Genomic DNA, 19,908 nt, shown 5'->3' with positions numbered 1-19,908 from the left:
TTGTCAGCACAGTAGCCATGCTTGTAGTTTTATTTGTCAACACAGTAGCCATGCTTGTGGTCTTATTTGTCAACACAGTAGTCATGCTTGTAGTCTTATTTGTCAGCACAGTAGCCATGCTTGTAGTCTTATTTGTCAACACAGTAGCCATGCTTGTGGTCTTATTTGTCAACACAGTACCATGCTTGTAGTCTTATTTGTCAACACAGTAGCCATGCTTGTAGTCTTATTTGTCAACACAGTAGCCATGCTTGTAGTCTTATTTGTCAACACAGTAGCCATGCTTGTAGTCTTATTTGTCAACACAGTAGCCATGCTAGTAGTCTTATTTGTCAACACAGTAGTCATGCTTGTAGTCTTATTTGTCAGCACAGTAGCCATGCTAGTAGTCTTATTTGTCAACACAGTAGCCATGCTTGTGGTCTTATTTGTCAACACAGTAGCCATGCTTGTAGTCTTATTTGTCAACACAGTAGCCATGCTTGTAGTCTTATTTGTCAACACCGTAGCCATGCTTGTGGTCTTATTTGTCAACACAGTAGCCATGCTTGTGGTCTTATTTGTCAACACAGTAGCCATGCTTGTAGTCTTATTTGTCAACACAGTAGCCATGCTTGTAGTCTTATTTGTCAACACAGTAGCCATGCTTGTAGTCTTATTTGTCAACACAGTAGCCATGCTTGTAGTCTTATTTGTCAACACAGTAGCCATGCTTGTAGTCTTATTTGTCAACACAGTAGCCATACTTGTAGTCTTATTTGTCAACACAGTAGCCATGCTTGTAGTCTTATTTGTCAACACAGTAGTCATGCTTGTAGTCTTATTTGTCAACACAGTACCATGCTTGTAGTCTTATTTGTCAACACAGTAGCCATGCTTGTAGTCTTATTTGTCAACACAGTAGCCATACTTGTGGTCTTATTTGTCAACACAGTAGCCATACTTGTGGTCTTATTTGTCAACACAGTAGCCATGCTTGTGGTCTTATTTGTCAACACAGTAGCCATGCTTGTAGTCTTATTTGTCAACACAGTAGCCATACTTGTAGTCTTATTTGTCAACACAGTAGCCATACTTGTGGTCTTATTTGTCAACACAGTAGCCATACTTGTGGTCTTATTTGTCAACACAGTACCATGCTTGTGGTCTTATTTGTCAACACAGTAGCCATACTTGTGGTCTTATTTGTCAACACAGTAGCCATACTTGTGGTCTTATTTGTCAACACAGTACCATGCTTGTAGTCTTATTTGTCAACACAGTAGCCATACTTGTGGTCTTATTTGTCAACACAGTAGCCATACTTGTAGTCTTATTTGTCAACACAGTAGCCATACTTGTGGTCTTATTTGTCAACACAGTAGCCATACTTGTGGTCTTATTTGTCAACACAGTAGCCATGCTTGTGGTCTTATTTGTCAACACAGTAGCCATACTTGTGGTCTTATTTGTCAACACAGTAGCCATACTTGTGGTCTTATTTGTCAACACAGTACCATGCTTGTAGTCTTATTTGTCAACACAGTAGCCATGCTTGTGGTCTTATTTGTCAACACAGTAGCCATGCTTGTAGTCTTATTTGTCAACACAGTAGCCATACTTGTGGTCTTATTTGTCAACAGTAGCCATACTTGTAGTCTTATTTGTCAACACAGTAGTCATGCTTGTAGTCTTATTTGTCAACACAGTAGCCATGCTTGTAGTCTTATTTGTCAACACAGTAGCCATGCTTGTAGTCTTATTTGTCAACACAGTAGCCATGCTTGTAGTCTTATTTGTCAACACAGTAGCCATTCTTGTGGTCTTATTTGTCAACACAGTAGCCATGCTTGTGGTCTTATTTGTCAACACAGTAGCCATACTTGTAGTCTTATTTGTCAACACAGTAGCCATGCTTGTAGTCTTATTTGTCAACACAGTAGTCATGCTTGTAGTCTTATTTGTCAACACAGTAGCCATACTTATGGTCTTATTTGTCAACACAGTAGCCATGCTTGTAGTCTTATTTGTCAACACAGTAGTCATGCTTGTAGTCTTATTTGTCAACACAGTAGCCATACTTATGGTCTTATTTGTCAACACAGTAGCCATGCTTGTAGTCTTATTTGTCAACACAGTAGCCATGCTTGTAGTCTTATTTGTCAACACAGTAGCCATGCTTGTAGTCTTATTTGTCAACACAGTACCATGCTTGTAGTCTTATTTGTCAACACAGTAGTCATGCTTGTGGTCTTATTTGTCAACACAGTAGCCATGCTTGTAGTCTTATTTGTCAACACAGTAGCCATGCTTGTAGTTTTATTTGTCAACACAGTACCATGCTTGTGGTCTTATTTGTCAACACAGTAGTCATGCTTGTGGTCTTATTTGTCAACACAGTAGCCATGCTTGTAGTCTTATTTGTCAACACAGTAGCCATGCTTGTAGTCTTATTTGTCAACACAGTAGTCATGCTTGTAGTCTTATTTGTCAACACAGTAGCCATGCTTGTGGTCTTATTTGTCAACACAGTAGCCATGCTTGTAGTTTTATTTGTCAACACAGTACCATGCTTGTGGTCTTATTTGTCAACACAGTAGCCATGCTTGTGGTCTTATTTGTCAACACAGTACCATACTTGTAGTCTTATTTGTCAACACAGTACCATGCTTGTAGTTTTATTTGTCAACACAGTACCATACTTGTAGTCTTATTTGTCAACACAGTACCATGCTTGTAGTCTTATTTGTCAACACAGTAGCCATGCTTGTAGTCTTATTTGTCAACACAGTAGCCATGCTTGTAGTCTTATTTGTCAACACAGTACCATGCTTGTAGTCTTATTTGTCAACACAGTAGCCATGCTTGTAGTCTTATTTGTCAACACAGTAGCCATACTTGTAGTCTTATTTGTCAACACAGTAGCCATGCTTGTAGTCTTATTTGTCAACACAGTAGTCATGCTTGTAGTCTTATTTGTCAACACAGTAGTCATGCTTGTAGTCTTATTTGTCAACACAGTAGCCATGCTTGTAGTCTTATTTGTCAACACAGTACCATGCTTGTGTAGTCTTATTTGTCAACACAGTACCATGCTTGTAGTCTTATTTGTCAACACAGTAGCCATGCTTGTGTAGTCTTATTTGTCAACACAGTACCATGCTTGTGTAGTCTTATTTGTCAACACAGTACCATACTTGTGGTCTTATTTGTCAACACCGTAGCCATGCTTGTAGTCTTATTTGTCAACACAGTAGTCATGCTTGTAGTCTTATTTGTCAACACAGTACCATGCTTGTAGTCTTATTTGTCAACACAGTAGCCATGCTTGTAGTCTTATTTGTCAACACAGTACCATGCTTGTGTAGTCTTATTTGTCAACACAGTACCATGCTTGTAGTCTTATTTGTCAACACAGTACCATGCTTGTAGTCTTATTTGTCAACACAGTAGCCATGCTTGTGTAGTCTTATTTGTCAACACAGTACCATGCTTGTGGTCTTATTTGTCAACACCGTAGCCATGCTTGTAGTCTTATTTGTCAACACAGTAGTCATGCTTGTGGTCTTATTTGTCAACACAGTAGCCATGCTTGTAGTCTTATTTGTCAACACAGTAGTCATACTTGTAGTCTTATTTGTCAACACCGTAGCCATGCTTGTAGTCTTATTTGTCAACACAGTAGTCATGCTTGTGGTCTTATTTGTCAACAGTAGCCATGCTTGTGGTCTTATTTGTCAACACAGTAGCCATACTTGTAGTCTTATTTGTCAACACAGTAGCCATGCTTGTAGTCTTATTTGTCAACACAGTAGCCATGCTTGTAGTCTTATTTGTCAGCACAGTAGCCATGCTTGTAGTCTTATTTGTCAACACAGTAGCCATGCTTGTGGTCTTATTTGTCAACACAGTACCATACTTGTAGTCTTATTTGTCAACACAGTACCATGCTTGTAGTCTTATTTGTCAACACAGTACCATACTTGTAGTCTTATTTGTCAACACAGTACCATGCTTGTAGTCTTATTTGTCAACACAGTACCATACTTGTAGTCTTATTTGTCAACACAGTACCATGCTTGTAGTTTTATTTGTCAACACAGTACCATGCTTGTGGTCTTATTTGTCAACACAGTAGTCATGCTTGTGGTCTTATTTGTCAACACAGTAACCATGCTTGTGGTCTTATTTGTCAACACAGTAGCCATGCTTGTAGTCTTATTTGTCAACACAGTAGCCATGCTTGTAGTCTTATTTGTCAACACAGTAACCATGCTTGTGGTCTTATTTGTCAACACAGTAGCCATGCTTGTAGTCTTATTTGTCAGCACAGTAGCCATGCTTGTAGTCTTATTTGTCAACACAGTAGCCATGCTTGTAGTTTTATTTGTCAACACAGTACCATGCTTGTGGTCTTATTTGTCAACACAGTAGTCATGCTTGTAGTCTTATTTGTCAGCACAGTAGCCATGCTTGTAGTTTTATTTGTCAACACAGTAGCCATGCTTGTGGTCTTATTTGTCAACACAGTACCATGCTTGTGGTCTTATTTGTCAACACAGTAGCCATGCTTGTGGTCTTATTTGTCAACACAGTACCATACTTGTAGTCTTATTTGTCAACACAGTACCATGCTTGTAGTTTTATTTGTCAACACAGTACCATACTTGTAGTCTTATTTGTCAACACAGTACCATGCTTGTAGTCTTATTTGTCAACACAGTAGCCATGCTTGTAGTCTTATTTGTCAACACAGTAGCCATGCTTGTAGTCTTATTTGTCAACACAGTACCATGCTTGTAGTCTTATTTGTCAACACAGTAGCCATGCTTGTAGTCTTATTTGTCAACACAGTAGCCATACTTGTAGTCTTATTTGTCAACACAGTAGCCATGCTTGTAGTCTTATTTGTCAACACAGTAGTCATGCTTGTAGTCTTATTTGTCAACACAGTAGTCATGCTTGTAGTCTTATTTGTCAACACAGTAGCCATGCTTGTAGTCTTATTTGTCAACACAGTACCATGCTTGTGTAGTCTTATTTGTCAACACAGTACCATGCTTGTAGTCTTATTTGTCAACACAGTAGCCATGCTTGTGTAGTCTTATTTGTCAACACAGTACCATGCTTGTGTAGTCTTATTTGTCAACACAGTACCATACTTGTGGTCTTATTTGTCAACACCGTAGCCATGCTTGTAGTCTTATTTGTCAACACAGTAGTCATGCTTGTAGTCTTATTTGTCAACACAGTACCATGCTTGTAGTCTTATTTGTCAACACAGTAGCCATGCTTGTAGTCTTATTTGTCAACACAGTACCATGCTTGTGTAGTCTTATTTGTCAACACAGTACCATGCTTGTAGTCTTATTTGTCAACACAGTACCATGCTTGTAGTCTTATTTGTCAACACAGTAGCCATGCTTGTGTAGTCTTATTTGTCAACACAGTACCATGCTTGTGGTCTTATTTGTCAACACCGTAGCCATGCTTGTAGTCTTATTTGTCAACACAGTAGTCATGCTTGTGGTCTTATTTGTCAACACAGTAGCCATGCTTGTAGTCTTATTTGTCAACACAGTAGTCATACTTGTAGTCTTATTTGTCAACACCGTAGCCATGCTTGTAGTCTTATTTGTCAACACAGTAGTCATGCTTGTGGTCTTATTTGTCAACAGTAGCCATGCTTGTGGTCTTATTTGTCAACACAGTAGCCATACTTGTAGTCTTATTTGTCAACACAGTAGCCATGCTTGTAGTCTTATTTGTCAACACAGTAGCCATGCTTGTAGTCTTATTTGTCAGCACAGTAGCCATGCTTGTAGTCTTATTTGTCAACACAGTAGCCATGCTTGTGGTCTTATTTGTCAACACAGTACCATACTTGTAGTCTTATTTGTCAACACAGTACCATGCTTGTAGTCTTATTTGTCAACACAGTACCATACTTGTAGTCTTATTTGTCAACACAGTACCATGCTTGTAGTCTTATTTGTCAACACAGTACCATACTTGTAGTCTTATTTGTCAACACAGTAGCCATGCTTGTAGTCTTATTTGTCAGCACAGTAGCCATGCTTGTAGTCTTATTTGTCAACACAGTAGCCATGCTTGTGGTCTTATTTGTCAACACAGTAGTCATGCTTGTAGTCTTATTTGTCAACACAGTACCATGCTTGTAGTCTTATTTGTCAACACAGTAGCCATGCTTGTAGTCTTATTTGTCAACACAGTAGCCATGCTTGTAGTCTCATTTGTCAACACAGTAGCCATGCTTGTAGTCTTATTTGTCAACACCGTAGCCATGCTTGTAGTCTTATTTGTCAACACAGTAGCCATGCTTGTAGTCTTATTTGTCAACACAGTAGCCATGCTTGTAGTCTTATTTGTCAACACAGTAGCCATGCTTGTGGTCTTATTTGTCAACACAGTAGCCATGCTTATGGTCTTATTTGTCAACACAGTAGCCATGCTTGTAGTCTTATTTGTCAACACAGTAGCCATGCTTGTGGTCTTATTTGTCAACACAGTAGCCATGCTTGTGGTCTTATTTGTCAACACAGTAGTCATGCTTGTAGTCTTATTTGTCAACACAGTAGCCATGCTTGTGGTCTTATTTGTCAACACAGTAGCCATGCTTGTAGTCTTATTTGTCAACACAGTACCAATGCTTGTAAGCAACTACAATCAGAACACTTTTAAATAACTTTCCTCCCACACTAAGCTGACATTCTATGGAACTGATAACCAATACTATTCAAACGACTTACCATTTTAGAATGTGCCATTTCCTCTTGATGGCAGACTGAATGACTTTCATGAACTTTCTAATGTTGTCACCAAACATGTTGTTGATGTATCTGAAGACGATGAAGACTAGAGCGATGATGGTGACAACGATGAGAGGGACAGCGCTGGTCTCGCATTGACGGGTGGCGTCCAGGTACAGTGCATATATGAAGTAGGCCAGGTAGGCGACTGCCAGTACAACCAGAAGGCTCTGTAAGGGGAGACAAATCAGTTAGGAAAAGGGAGACAACTCATGATGCATCTCTCTAGCAGATTATTTTAGCAGATTTACTGTAGTCACCAATTAGCACCCCACTGGCTTAAAAATCGGTTTTCAGAAATTGAGCAGTAGTGAGCAAACCTCTTTCGTTGGTTGGTTGGTTTGTTGTTTAACGCCGCACTCAGCAATATTCCAGCTATATGGCGGCGGTCTGTAAATAATCAAGTCTGGACCAGACAATCCAGTGATTAATATCATGAGCATCGATCCACGCAATTGGGATCGATGACATGCATCAACCAAGTCAGCGAGCCTGACCACCTGATCCCGTTTGTCGCCTTTCACGACAAGCATAGTCGCCTTTTACGGCAAGCATGGGTTGCTGAAGACCTATTCTACCCCGGAATCTTCACTGGTCGCAAACATCTTTGATAATAGTTACAAGTCAGTTATACACCCCTTATCCGCTGTTGAGGATTTTTTAGCAAAAGATCTGTAATATACACAAGAAAATATGGACTGTTGTGTAAACTTTAGGACTTTGTCGGGGCCCTGATACGGTCGTACAGATTGGTCTAGTGTGGGCAGGGGCGCTTCCTGGAGTTGGGCGCCGTGGACAACAAATACAGTATTGCCATTGGTTGATTTATTTTCACTGGGGTTGTGTAAAAAAACTTGTGTTACCAAATAACTTGTGTTACCAAACTTTGTTAATGATCTAATATGCCGATACTATTCAACTTGGTATGGCTGCCATCCAAAAGAATACACCACAGTAAACACTACTGCTGCAACGAATACACTGTGAGATACGATTCGTATCACAAATATAGGGTAACGAATATGAAGAGCAATTCATGAATACAATAACAATTCAGCAGTTGATGTATTATCTGTTGTAATCAGTAAAACAATAGCAACATAAATTATTTGACATGGTTTGTTAATTATTAATATATCATACATTTATATACTGCACTTATCCAGGAACTAGTATCTTCACAAATGCGACTAGGACCAGTGACCACAATACTATCAAATTAAATATTATGAGAGTGTTGTCTTTTGAAGACATCTATGTATATAATATGTTCTTATGGATATTTTTAAGTACAGGGTATGTAAATGCACATGACTGCATATTCATAAATATTCATTTGGGCCACGAATAACGAATTCAATTCATGAATGGATACGGTTCGATTCACTGAATACGCGAGTGAATTAAAACAGCCCTAGTAAACACATGTTGGAACAAAAATACAGTACTCTACTTGAAATGAAAACAAAAGGTAAAAAAACCAACGTAATCCAAATTATTCTGAAGCCGACTGACAAAAGATAGTCTGGTATTTTCTCATGTCGCGGGCCCTGATATACAGGGACTAGTGTCTGTAATTCACAGGTTCTTTTTTATACAGGATGAGGACGAGGATTTTAGTTTTAACAATCAACCCTGATGCACTCACTTTCATGAAGATCTTCTGCTTCTCCTTGAAGAAGTCCTCCATCTTGGAGTGGAGGAGCGTCAGGTTGGAGATGAGGCTGCTGGAGCCCAAGTCCACGCTAGCTGAGGACGAACCTGCACAACACAAAGCTCCAGTTTATCAGATGCCATCACTGTGATTGATCAACGATCATGGGTGTGCGAGCCACTTTCAACATGTTCAACAGTACTACATTTATATAACAGTGTGTTAGCCTGATGTGAGAGGAAGACCGAAGTGATGCAGGTCTTGTGCTGGTGCTGGTGCTGGCGCTGACAATCCAGAAACATGATCAGTGAGGACCGGTGAGCTGTTCCTCAAAGCGATCTTAGCGCTACGATGATCGTAAACCTATGTTAAAGTATTGGACTTACAATCACCTTAGTGCTAAGATCGATCGCTTTGTGGAACGGGGCCCAGGACTCCATCCCCACATTCACACGTTTCGGGCAATCCTACCAGATACAATTCCGAGTGAATTCTGTCACGTTAGATGACTAGTCCAACCTTGCCTCAATGATCAGAGCATGCAAACAGGTAAACATAAGACAAGCTAAAACAATAGAAGCTACTACTAAATTATAAAGGTCAATGTTTTTTCATATAATTTGTATTTGTTTGTATTTGCCTGCAACCTGATAAGCCACTTGGTTATTTAACGCAGCTCTCAGCAATTTTCTAGCTATATCACACAGCCTTAAATAATCAAGTCTTGTCTAACACACACAGACACAGACTCAGACACAGACACACACAGAGACAGACAGACAGACAGCTTGTGATCAATTCGAAGCCGACATAGCCATGAGAGGGTGAGCCATTTGAAAGTACACACTCCACATAATATGTATGCAGTAGCCTGCCTCACCTCTGACTTTCCTAATTTGATGTTGATTGGTTGGTTTGTTGTTTAACGCGCACTCAGCAATATTCCAGCTATATGATGGCGGTCTGTAAAATAATCGAGTCTGGACCAGACAATCCAGTGATTGACATCATGAGCATCGATCCACGCAATTGGGATCGATGAAATGAATCAACCAAGTCAGCGAGTCTGACAACCCGATCCCGTTAGTCGCCTTTTACGACAAGCATAGTCGCCTTTTACGGCAAGCATGGGTTGCTGAAGACCTAATTTGATGTCTTAAACCATAAGATTTTATTTTAAATCTGCCCCATGCTTAGATTGGATTCTTATCTTAGAATCCCAGGAGCGGCCATGACACTTACTCTGTGTATCCTCTATGGCTATCTTGACAGATTCGGAGCCTTTCATGGGTGTTGACGTCAGCGTTGTTTCCTTGTAGGTTGGGGGGTCATCATCAGTGATGAAGCCGAGAGCTGAATCATTGTGTGTGTTCATCAGTGGCTTCATAGATTCACTGGTTGCAGAGTGGTTCCTGGCCATCTTTTCTTCCTCAGCTCTGAAACATACAATGTGCGCTTACTTAGTTCCAGAACTGGCTGATTTTGTTAGGCAGAAATCTGTTCTAACCATGTTTAGTACAACATGATCTGCAGAAGGACAAGGCTAAAGATAACCTTTTGAGCATATGAGTTTTTACTCTTGGGTTTCTTTTTTAATTGCGTTATTACATTTTTCATTGGGTAACCAATATTTTTTCACTCATCTATTCATCACCCTATTGGGTTTTTCCCAAAATAAGTGGTCATTTTAAGTTTTAAAAAAAAAGAAATAATGTTTTAGATGTATAGAACTGTTCCAAACATATAGGCTCGTAATACTGACTGACTGAGTATGGTTTTACGCCGCTTTTAGCAATATTCCAGCAATATCACGGCGGGGGACACCAGAAATGGGCTTCACACATTGTACCCATGTCGGGTCTTCGGCGTGACGAGCGAACGCTTTAAAGGGGCACTGATCTAACGCAATTCCCCGGACTGGTTGTTGCCTTTGTTATTGTTTTTTCCCCCGTGAGTACCCGGATGATACGCAACGCAACTGAGCGTGACCAGAGACTGGGCTACCGTCTGCAAGGACAGTTAAATAAACTTGGAGGCTGGAGGCAATATTTGTTTTACGCATTTTTGCATAAACACTGATTGGTTAACAAAAGGCGCATGTTAATTAATTTCTTCAGCCCAAACAAACAGACAAAAAGAACGGCGGAGCTCATCGGATGTTGTCATTTGGAAATACCCCAGATGGTTATAGTTTAATACTAACAAAAGTATCCATGCAGTGAAAGCATTTTCGGATTTCAGATTGCGTCGATAATACGATTACTACTCCCTTGTCATCCACGTTTTCTCGTATAACCCCTACACTTGTGTATTTGTTGTCATTCACTTGATGCTCAGTTAATGAATTTATTACAGGTACAATTAGTGGTAGCATCACTTAGATTACCTGACAAAGGTTCCCATTTGGCATTTATTGTGTCTGGGGTAATTATTCAATCTAAATCCATGTTTGAAGTGAGGTGAAATGTGTGTTATGTAATATGCACGTGGCAGCCCAGCAAGAGATGAATGATCAGTTGATTTACTTTTTTTTGTATATCAACGGATCGTTCCTAGTCATCAAAGGATTAACAGAAAATACGTTGATTGATTAATCACTGTTATCTTGCACAGTGGATATGTCAAAAGTGAGTGTGTACATGTCTAGGTTAACTAAAACAAAGGGAATACACTCATATCATGGCGTGAAGTGCCCATGTAAAAACAACATACTTTGTTCAAAGGGTTAACTGATAATACGTTGATTCATTGATCATTGTTATCTATCACTCAATGGATGTTTTAGGAACCGTGGACGTTATGAAAATAGTTGTCACGTGGGCTTTCTCAGCCGACCCTTGAGACTTGACACCTATGTGAAACACCTGAAACAATCCAAGTGATCAGTTGAGAAACGAACACGGGTTATAATATCCCGAAACGATATATATCTTTTAAAATATTTGATTGTTACAGAGGCACGAGACATCGAATAAGTTTCTTTATACAGCTGCAGACGAGTGTCATATTGTTCCTTTGTGTGGATATTCACGGATACATTCCTCGAACAAGGAAGCTGCCTAAAATTTATACACATAAATTTGGTAGGTTGTAATTATGGTATTTGCATTTTGTTTTCCTTCATTTGAACCGATAATTCGTTCTTGTTTCTCTACGTCTTGGTTGGGAAATTCTTCAATGCGCGATAGACGTTGTTTTCACAGGTCTTTTCCTTTGTAAGCGTGTATATATTACCGTCAATTTGTAAAATGTGATTCTCTCAGGCAATTTATAAAAAGTGTAAATATTTCAGTCCTTTATTCCAAATTTAAAAATTCCAAAAATCCAATACAAGCAACCCCTAAAAGCCCCCTCTTGGGTAGCACACACCACTTTCACCCTTTTCGGAATACACTAAATGGTCCGGCCAGGGCCGTGTGCGAAATACACTACAGTCGGAAAGCGCACGTTAAATCTTCTATATCAGTCAGTCAGTCAGTCATTTTGACTAAAAAATCTGTCCAGATTGATTAAGACTATCAAAAGGGCCTACAAACATCACAACAGATTATTATGTAGGATTAGAAGCCAAACAACATAGAAATGTACTTTTCAACTAACATTATCAGTCTCTTGGTGATGACATTAAACATCAAAATGTTTGGAATTCGTTATCATAATAATAGAGATGGAAATGTTTTTCAGTCAATTTGTAAAATAACTGAATATTTAGACGTTTCATAAATATGTTACACATTTTGACAGTAAAATAATATACACACTATAAAAAAAGCAATGCTCAGGTGAAATATTTACTTTATGTTGCAAGTAAAAATAGTGTAAACGAAAATCGCAAAATTACCAAGCAAGTGACTTATCAAAACTTCGTCACCATTACCGATGCTACCCACAAATATACCTACATTTCCTTATTATCTCGAAAACTGTATTTCATTTTGTTGATCAATGTGACCATACGCCCTAATTACTACCGGTATCCATAAAAGTGACAATGCGCTTACGAATGGCGCAGCAGAGGTCGCGAACTAGTCTAGATTTCTGCTATACATCCGGGTACTCACTGGGAAAAAACAATAACAAAGCCAACAACCAGTCCCGGGGAATTGCGTTAGATCAGTGCCCCTTTAACCACTAGGCTACCCGACCGCCCCTAGGCTCATAATAAGCTCCTTTGTACACATGCTGGAAAAGCTCCATGGGTATTTACCATGTTTTTATACATTTGAGTTTTTCATTTAATGCATGCGTTTCGGTACGCAAGTTAATTGAAAGTACAGTAGGACACGGATATAACGAACACGGATAGAGCAAACAAACGGATACAACGAACTGTTAAAAAATCCCCGATTGATCTCCTATATAATATCATATAAAATTTGCGTATATAATGAACTCTCTACAGCGAACTAACATCTGATCACCGACAAGCCCATCTATCACTAATATTAGTGACGTGTATAGCGAACAGAGAAATCTCACTCAGTGTCAAGTGTCACTGACAACTGGCTGTACGCAATCAGCGGCGAATCAACACAATGGCGCCAAATCAATACAATCCGCGGTGACGGATCAACCTTGTTAAATAAGCATTGTGTGTGAATCTTACCTGTACATGTAATATTGTCTGTAAAATCAGAGACCATATAATATATTATATGGTCTCTGGTAAAATATTATGTCTGTCACTGGAAAATCTGTGTTATGTCATCCAAGATGGCGGACGTTTCCGAGCGAAAACGTGTTAACCCTCATGGTGCCTGGACGTCAGTCAGCCTGCAAACCGCACAGTGCCGCACCGTGCTGACGTCGCGGTTACAAAAACGTATACATTGTATCAAAAGTGTTGCAACGTCAACGTATAAAAACAGGACAGCTAAACAAGCAATACACCATAGGCATATTCCTCGACTTCTCTAAAGCTTTCGATATGGTATGGCACCACGGGCTAATACAAAAACTAAAAAAATAGGACTAAAAGGCCAAATAATAAACTTCATCCAAGATTTCCTAAACAATCGCAAAATTACCGTGGGTATAGACCATACGCTATCGGACCAGTGTCCCCTAGAAAATGGCACTCCCCAGGGCAGCATTCTCAGCCCAACCCTCTTCAATATAATGATAAATGATCTATTCGAGGGCTTATCCCCTAAACTAAACACTTCAAAATTCGCGGATGATGGAGCCCTATGGATCCGCACTAAAAGCATTAAAATGGCAGAAAACTTAATCCAAAAATCTCTAAATAAAATACAACAATGGGCAGACAAATGGGGCTTCTCCCTTAACTCAGATAAAACAACAGGAGTAGTATTCAAACATAAAAACATGAAACCTGCCTACCCAATCCTCCAGCTAAACAACCAAACAATCAAATTCCAAAAACAAACCAAATTCTTAGGACTTATGTTCGATCAACACCTCACCTGGGAGGCTCACGTCCAAAACCTAAAAACTAGATGCAGCAAAGACCTTAACACATTAAGATGTCTCACCGGCTCCAACTGGAGAGCCTCCAAAGATACCCTCCTCTCACTATATACAACACTAATTAGATCAAAACTAGACTACGGCTGCGCCATATACAATACCCTAAACAACTCTCTAACTAAAAAACTTGACTCAATCCAATACCAAGCCCTTAAACTAATTACACGCACCCAACATGGCACCTCCTACACCTCACTTCAGGCCCTTACAGGAGAAATGCCACTAAATCTACGCAGGGAACATCTAAGCCTTAATTTCTGGGCCGCGTCCCAAACAAACCCTCTCATCCAAAACCTAATTAACCAAAACATTAGCCCAAGAAACCAAGCTCTAGCTCGCAAACACCCCTTACTCACCCCAATATCCCAAAGAATAACTAACTACCTCAATGAACACCAAACTCAAAATCTTAAACAAAACTGCAAAAAATCAAATATCTTCACCCCTAAACTCAAAATACCCCAAATAGACACAACGCTAACTAACCAAATAAATAAACAAACCGACCCAAACATAGCTAAAACCACCACACTTTCATACATACACGAAAATTGGCCAAATTGGTGTCACATATACACTGACGGATCTTCAGACCCGATCTCCAACCACACAGGTTTCGGAGTCCATACCACACAACCAGTTATATCCACCCAATCTTACCGACTCCCTAACAACCAATCTATATTCACGGCCGAACTTATGGGCATGGCCTCAGCCCTGCATAACCAACAATCAAAAAACAAAAACAAAATCCTAATTCTCACTGACTCGCTTAGTGGGCTACAAGCCCTCCAAACCAAAAATACCAAAAAACGACCTAAATTAATAAACCAAATACTTAAAAGCTCCAACGACCTAACAAAAGCAGGCAAACAAATAACCTTCTTGTGGATCCCCGCCCACGTAGGAATTTACGGCAACGAAAGCGCCGATAAAGCAGCTAAATTATCTCTCAAAATACCAGAAATAAGCCTAAACCTACCCGTCTCAAAATCAGAAATTAAAAGTGTAAACAAACAAAAATAACCAAAAAATGGCATAATCAATATCAAAACTCAAATAGCCAAATCCAAAAAGTGCTCAGAAAACCACTAGCGAAACCTAAAATCCTACACCCCTCAAAAAAAATTGACAGATTAATTACAAAACTCCAAACAGGACACACGTACCTAAATAACCACCTAAAACAACTTAAAAGACACACCACAGGCAACTGCCCCCACTGCAAACAACCCGAAACCACAGAACACGCACTCATCCACTGCACCCACTACCAAACACACAGAACCACACTACAAACCAACCTCAATCTAAATAAGGTTCCTACTCTAGATGAAATACTAAACCCTCAAAATAAACTAGAAAACTTCAAGGCCCTAGGCGTATTCCTAATCAAAACAGGCCTAATCAAGCGCATCTAAAAACTAATTAATCTACCAATCCAAAATCCAATAAACATACATACACCCACCTCACCCGGCTCCCTTAGTTCCCTCCTCCACCCACCTCGGCATTTATTCCAAATTTTAAAATTTCAAAAAATCGATGTAAGCAACCCCTAAAAGCCCCCTCTTGTGTTGCACACACCACTTTCACCCTTCTCGGAATACACTAAATGGTCTGGCCAGGCCCGTGTGCGAAATACGCTGCAGTCGGAAAGCGCACGTTAAATCTTCTATATCAGTCAGTTGCAACGTCTTTATTTCTTCACACAGTGTAACCAAATTGTATAACATGCAACTCGAGTTGATTGTCTTTCCAACAGTATCTAAAGTCACCAATTCCAAAAGATCTATGCACTGCCCAGCCATCGATGAAAGTGCTAGTATTAATAAGTTTCCTACTTTTCCACATTAATCGTAATATGGACGCACCCGAATATGGCAAGCAAAGTCAAGTAAGCGCCCTTGTTTGAAATCTAAATGACCAATAATTCATATCATTGGCAAGTACATGTCCTAACAGTGATAGACATATGATATTTATGTTGAAGTACACATTCACTGAGAATTTTCCGTGAGTTATATTTACCGATAAAAAATCCCGATGAAATTGTGCGTGTTTTTGACGTCAAAATAAAATTGACGGAAGTGGTCGTGATTAATTCATAGCAGACTGTTTCAAAGATTATGTCACAAAACGAATGACAGTTTGGAATGTATATCTTGAAGAAATCCCGGTTACGTCCACGTATGTTTCAATGACCGTGCTCTTTTATTAGTGATAAAAACAACTTCGGGGTAACTGACATCGTACATTTTCAAAGGACAAAATGTGAAAGATCGCTAAACAGCCCTAACAATACTCAAATTGACATCGCTCAATATCGGGCATCATTATTATTTTTTAATAATTAACAAGATTATACTAACGTTACACCACCCAAGAGTAAGTACATGTTGATTCAATCAAAATTGTTGAAACGTTTTCATGGGCAGCAAATCTATTCAACAAACCTATTTTCGATCACTCGCAACTCGGGCGCCATATGTCATTTTTTCACTATTGCCACCAGAAAACATACATCCTCGTATCAGCTCGTATTTCAGAGGTCGTGTTCAGTACTTTTGCTTGGCCTAAAATGCCAGTGGATGATATCACAGAACAGGGAATTTCCCACCTTATTCAAAACTGTAAAGTGGAGTTGTGAGGGTGATGTATTTTGAATTTTATTCGACTTCAAAGTGAGGGTTGTAGAGGAGGGACATATATGTCCCTCTGGCATCCAGGGGGTTAACGAACAACGGATATAACGAACTGATTTCTCTGGTCCCTTGCAGTTCGTTATATCCGTTATATACTCAAATAGGCTGCTTATCTGCAGTTCTGATAGGATGCTTTTTTATGGATTTAGAAAATACAAAAACTGTATAAAGATGAAAATGACCATTGATGGCAATAGGGCTCCATGATACAGGAAGGTCACCATACGATACGCATCTCGATATTCTGGTCACGATACGATACATGTCTCAATACGCAATGATAAAAAAAAAACAAGACTTAACATGCTTAAAGCATGTCAAGATTGAAGCTTTTCGCGATTTTGGAACAGTCAAAATTATTTTATAATAACAAGACTACTGAAGTGGTTAGGCTTCAAAGTGGAACTCTCCCTAACTTTCCTTCAAAACAATTCAAAGTTCAAACACCAGAAAAAAATTAATGTACTTGACCAGTGATACAACTTTAAAGAATTGTGGTGCAATGGTCGAATAAATTGTATCTGAAATTATTGTTTTAGCAGGAATAATATATTCCGATATCGTGTTACTTTAGTTGCAGCTTTTACTACATATATTCTTAAAATTATAAGAACCACAAGCGTAGGATTTTGGTACTGGTGATTGCTTTTGCAGGATATTTTTACGTATGAAACAATTTGAACAGTCACTGCAAGGACTTCCCGCACTACATGTATTTCAATTGCGAAAACGTTATGTTGACATATATTAGCCAAATTGCCACAAATATGACTTTTAAAAAGTCAAAGTAGGGCATTGTTAATATATGTATCCATTCTCTAACAACCTAAAGTTTGTTTCAATGCGTCAAAAGCGGTAATCTGACCGTGGTTGCTGTATCTCTTCACACACGATTTCACATAACTTAATGAAAACAATATTAAATGAAATTTTGAATAAAATCAATAAAATATATTACAAACACAAGTCCAGATATACAATGAACACGTTTTAATAACAAGATAGTATAATAATGGTATTGAATTGCGTACTTCAGTTCGGATTTGCTGACTGGTATTTTCGGTGTTATGTGCTTGCGGTGATCAGCTGACAATGTTTTTGAGATGGGGAAAAACACCTGTCAGTGTAAAACCCGAGCTTATTAAAAATGTAAGTACGTTTTTTGGAGCCATGCGTTACCGCGCGCTATAACCAAGTTAGCGATTTATTGAAAGGCACAATAGCGAAGAAACGCTGTACTTGAGATTTGCGTTCCGTATCGTGGCGTATCGATAAATGGGCCCACGTTTATCGTATAGTGGGTCAAGCATCGCGATGCATCGGAATATCGGTGTATCGTTCCATCCTTAGATGGCAAACTAATAATGTTTTATTTTGACATGTTTGTGCATATGTTGAGAAAAATACCTGTAATATCTACATATTGGTTTCCCAAATATATGGCAAATCATCTTGTAGATGTCCATGTATTAAGTAAAATTCAACCTGTACTACTTCGCCTGCATATTTCCAGAAGCTGAATGTAGAAAGCTTGCAGTGCTAGGTGGTAACAAATCAATGATGTTGAAACACTACAGATCCAGTATTTCCAGTTATGGCAACCATGATAATAGACGCCAAAGACAGGTGAGCAGCCCTACCTGCACACAAACTGCTTACAGTACAAGGATAAAACAAAGTGCACCACAGAACACTCAAAAAGATGTTCAAGAGCCGCTTTTGGAATTTAAGTGCACCAACAGAGTGAGGGAGTATGGTTTTACGCCGCTTTTAGCAATATTCCAGCAATATCACGACGGGAGTCACCAGAAATGGGCTTCACACATTGTACCCATGTCGGGAATCAAACCCGGGTCTTCAGTGTGACAAGCGAACGCTTTTACCACTAGGCTACCCGACCGCCCTTGCACCAACAAGAAGAAAATGTTTCAAAGAAAGAAAGAAATATAAAAAAATCAGCCCATTGAGCTTATTCTCCTATTTATCATTTTCCTGTGTTTTTCCAGTTTATCATATTTACATATCTCGATATAAATGTGATTTGTAAGTTTGCCATTATTATTATTATTATTATTATTATTATTATTATATATACCACAGGTATCCAGATACTGGTATCTTCTCAAATGCAATTATATTTGTTCCCAAACAAGTGGATCTGTTTTCAGTCCAGTTATCATTTTCAACTCCTTGGGGAGTATACAAGCCAAGCTGCCTAGGGGCGCTAGGACATTTTTACACCCACCTCACAAATCCGGTACCCATTCCCTGCTGATGAGGTATCCACGGGGGGGACGAATCCGTAGTTTTTAGTGGGCTTCGTGTGTAACTACACACATGAATGAAAATGTCTGCACCTCAGATGCGCGCCGATTGGTCAATAAGGTAGGATTGTCCCACGCGCTGTTCGCCGCCAAAAATAATATTTCCGTGTTATTTTCGTGCTCTTTGTCTAAATGTTCACTGACCAAGAATGGTCGATACAGTTTAATTTCTCCCCGAGTATACGTAAATTCATAACCACAAACGAAAGGAGGAGAGATCGCTTGACGCTCAAGGAAGCAGGATATTATTCGCTGCTAGGATATTGCGTCATCAATCTGCGGAGTTGCAATTGTTTACGTCGCCGGAGATGTTTTGCAACGTGCAGTAATCGATATGTATCCACGAAATAAATGTGAAAAAGAAAAGTGAAAAGATAAGAAAAAATACCATGCATGGACACGAGTAGATTCGTTATTCAATTTCCTAGACTATATCGGCCTATATCATCATATGTACCTATATAACCCTGGGTGGGTGCAGGCTAAAACGGCACCTCAGCAAAACGTCACCGATTTCTCTGGCGAAAACGGCTACTATGTGTCGGGCGAAAACGGCACCTCTATTTTGAATGATAAGAATGATAAGAACGATTTTTGTAGTAATATATATGGTTTATTTACATGGTATTTGATGCTGCATGTTGATTTTTTCTGACATTCTTCTCGCATGCAACACATCGAATCGTCTAATTTCTTACTTGTTTTATGTAAGTTTATTATCATTTATTTGACCAAGGTGTAAGTTATAGGTACGATCATGAGGGTTTGGTACCCGTTTAGTGGCTATTAGATTATCCGAACTCTATCCTTAGCCCTTGGATCCCCTTTACGATCAATCAACCCTAGCTTTATGGTTATAAGGGTTAGGTACCCGTTTAGTGGCTATTATAGATTCTACAGCGGCTCCTAATATTCTTCACACAAAA

The 19,908-nt window shown here is 39.2% G+C and overlaps 1 protein-coding gene across 2 annotated transcripts in view; it reads right to left on the bottom strand.

Annotated features, from left to right (window-relative positions):
- Positions 1 to 19,216, bottom strand: part of LOC124146759 (solute carrier family 28 member 3-like) — a 37,171-nt gene extending 17,955 nt beyond the window's left edge. Inside the window, exons 1-5 of one of the 2 annotated variants that reach the window (XM_046517210.2) lie at positions 13,135 to 13,191; positions 13,070 to 13,095; positions 9,706 to 9,899; positions 8,458 to 8,570; positions 6,750 to 6,979 (exon numbers count right to left, since the gene is read on the bottom strand). In XM_046517210.2, the coding sequence (XP_046373166.2) occupies positions 6,750 to 6,979; positions 8,458 to 8,570; positions 9,706 to 9,899; positions 13,070 to 13,077 (545 nt within the window). In that variant the 5' untranslated portion in view covers positions 13,078 to 13,095; positions 13,135 to 13,191. Of the gene's footprint in view, positions 1 to 6,749; positions 6,980 to 8,457; positions 8,571 to 9,705; positions 9,900 to 13,069; positions 13,096 to 13,134; positions 13,192 to 18,903 lie in introns of those variants that run through there. The other variant, XM_046517209.2, reaches the window with a different exon arrangement.
- Positions 19,217 to 19,908: the final 692 nt, after the last annotated feature.

Source organism: Haliotis rufescens, unplaced genomic scaffold, assembly GCF_023055435.1.
Source record: "Haliotis rufescens isolate VD_foot unplaced genomic scaffold, xgHalRufe1.0.p SCAF_10, whole genome shotgun sequence".
In the NCBI taxonomy this organism is placed as follows: domain Eukaryota; kingdom Metazoa; phylum Mollusca; class Gastropoda; order Lepetellida; family Haliotidae; genus Haliotis; species Haliotis rufescens.
Note: the sequence above shows the minus strand (reverse complement) of the source record. Positions and strands in the feature narration are given on the sequence as shown.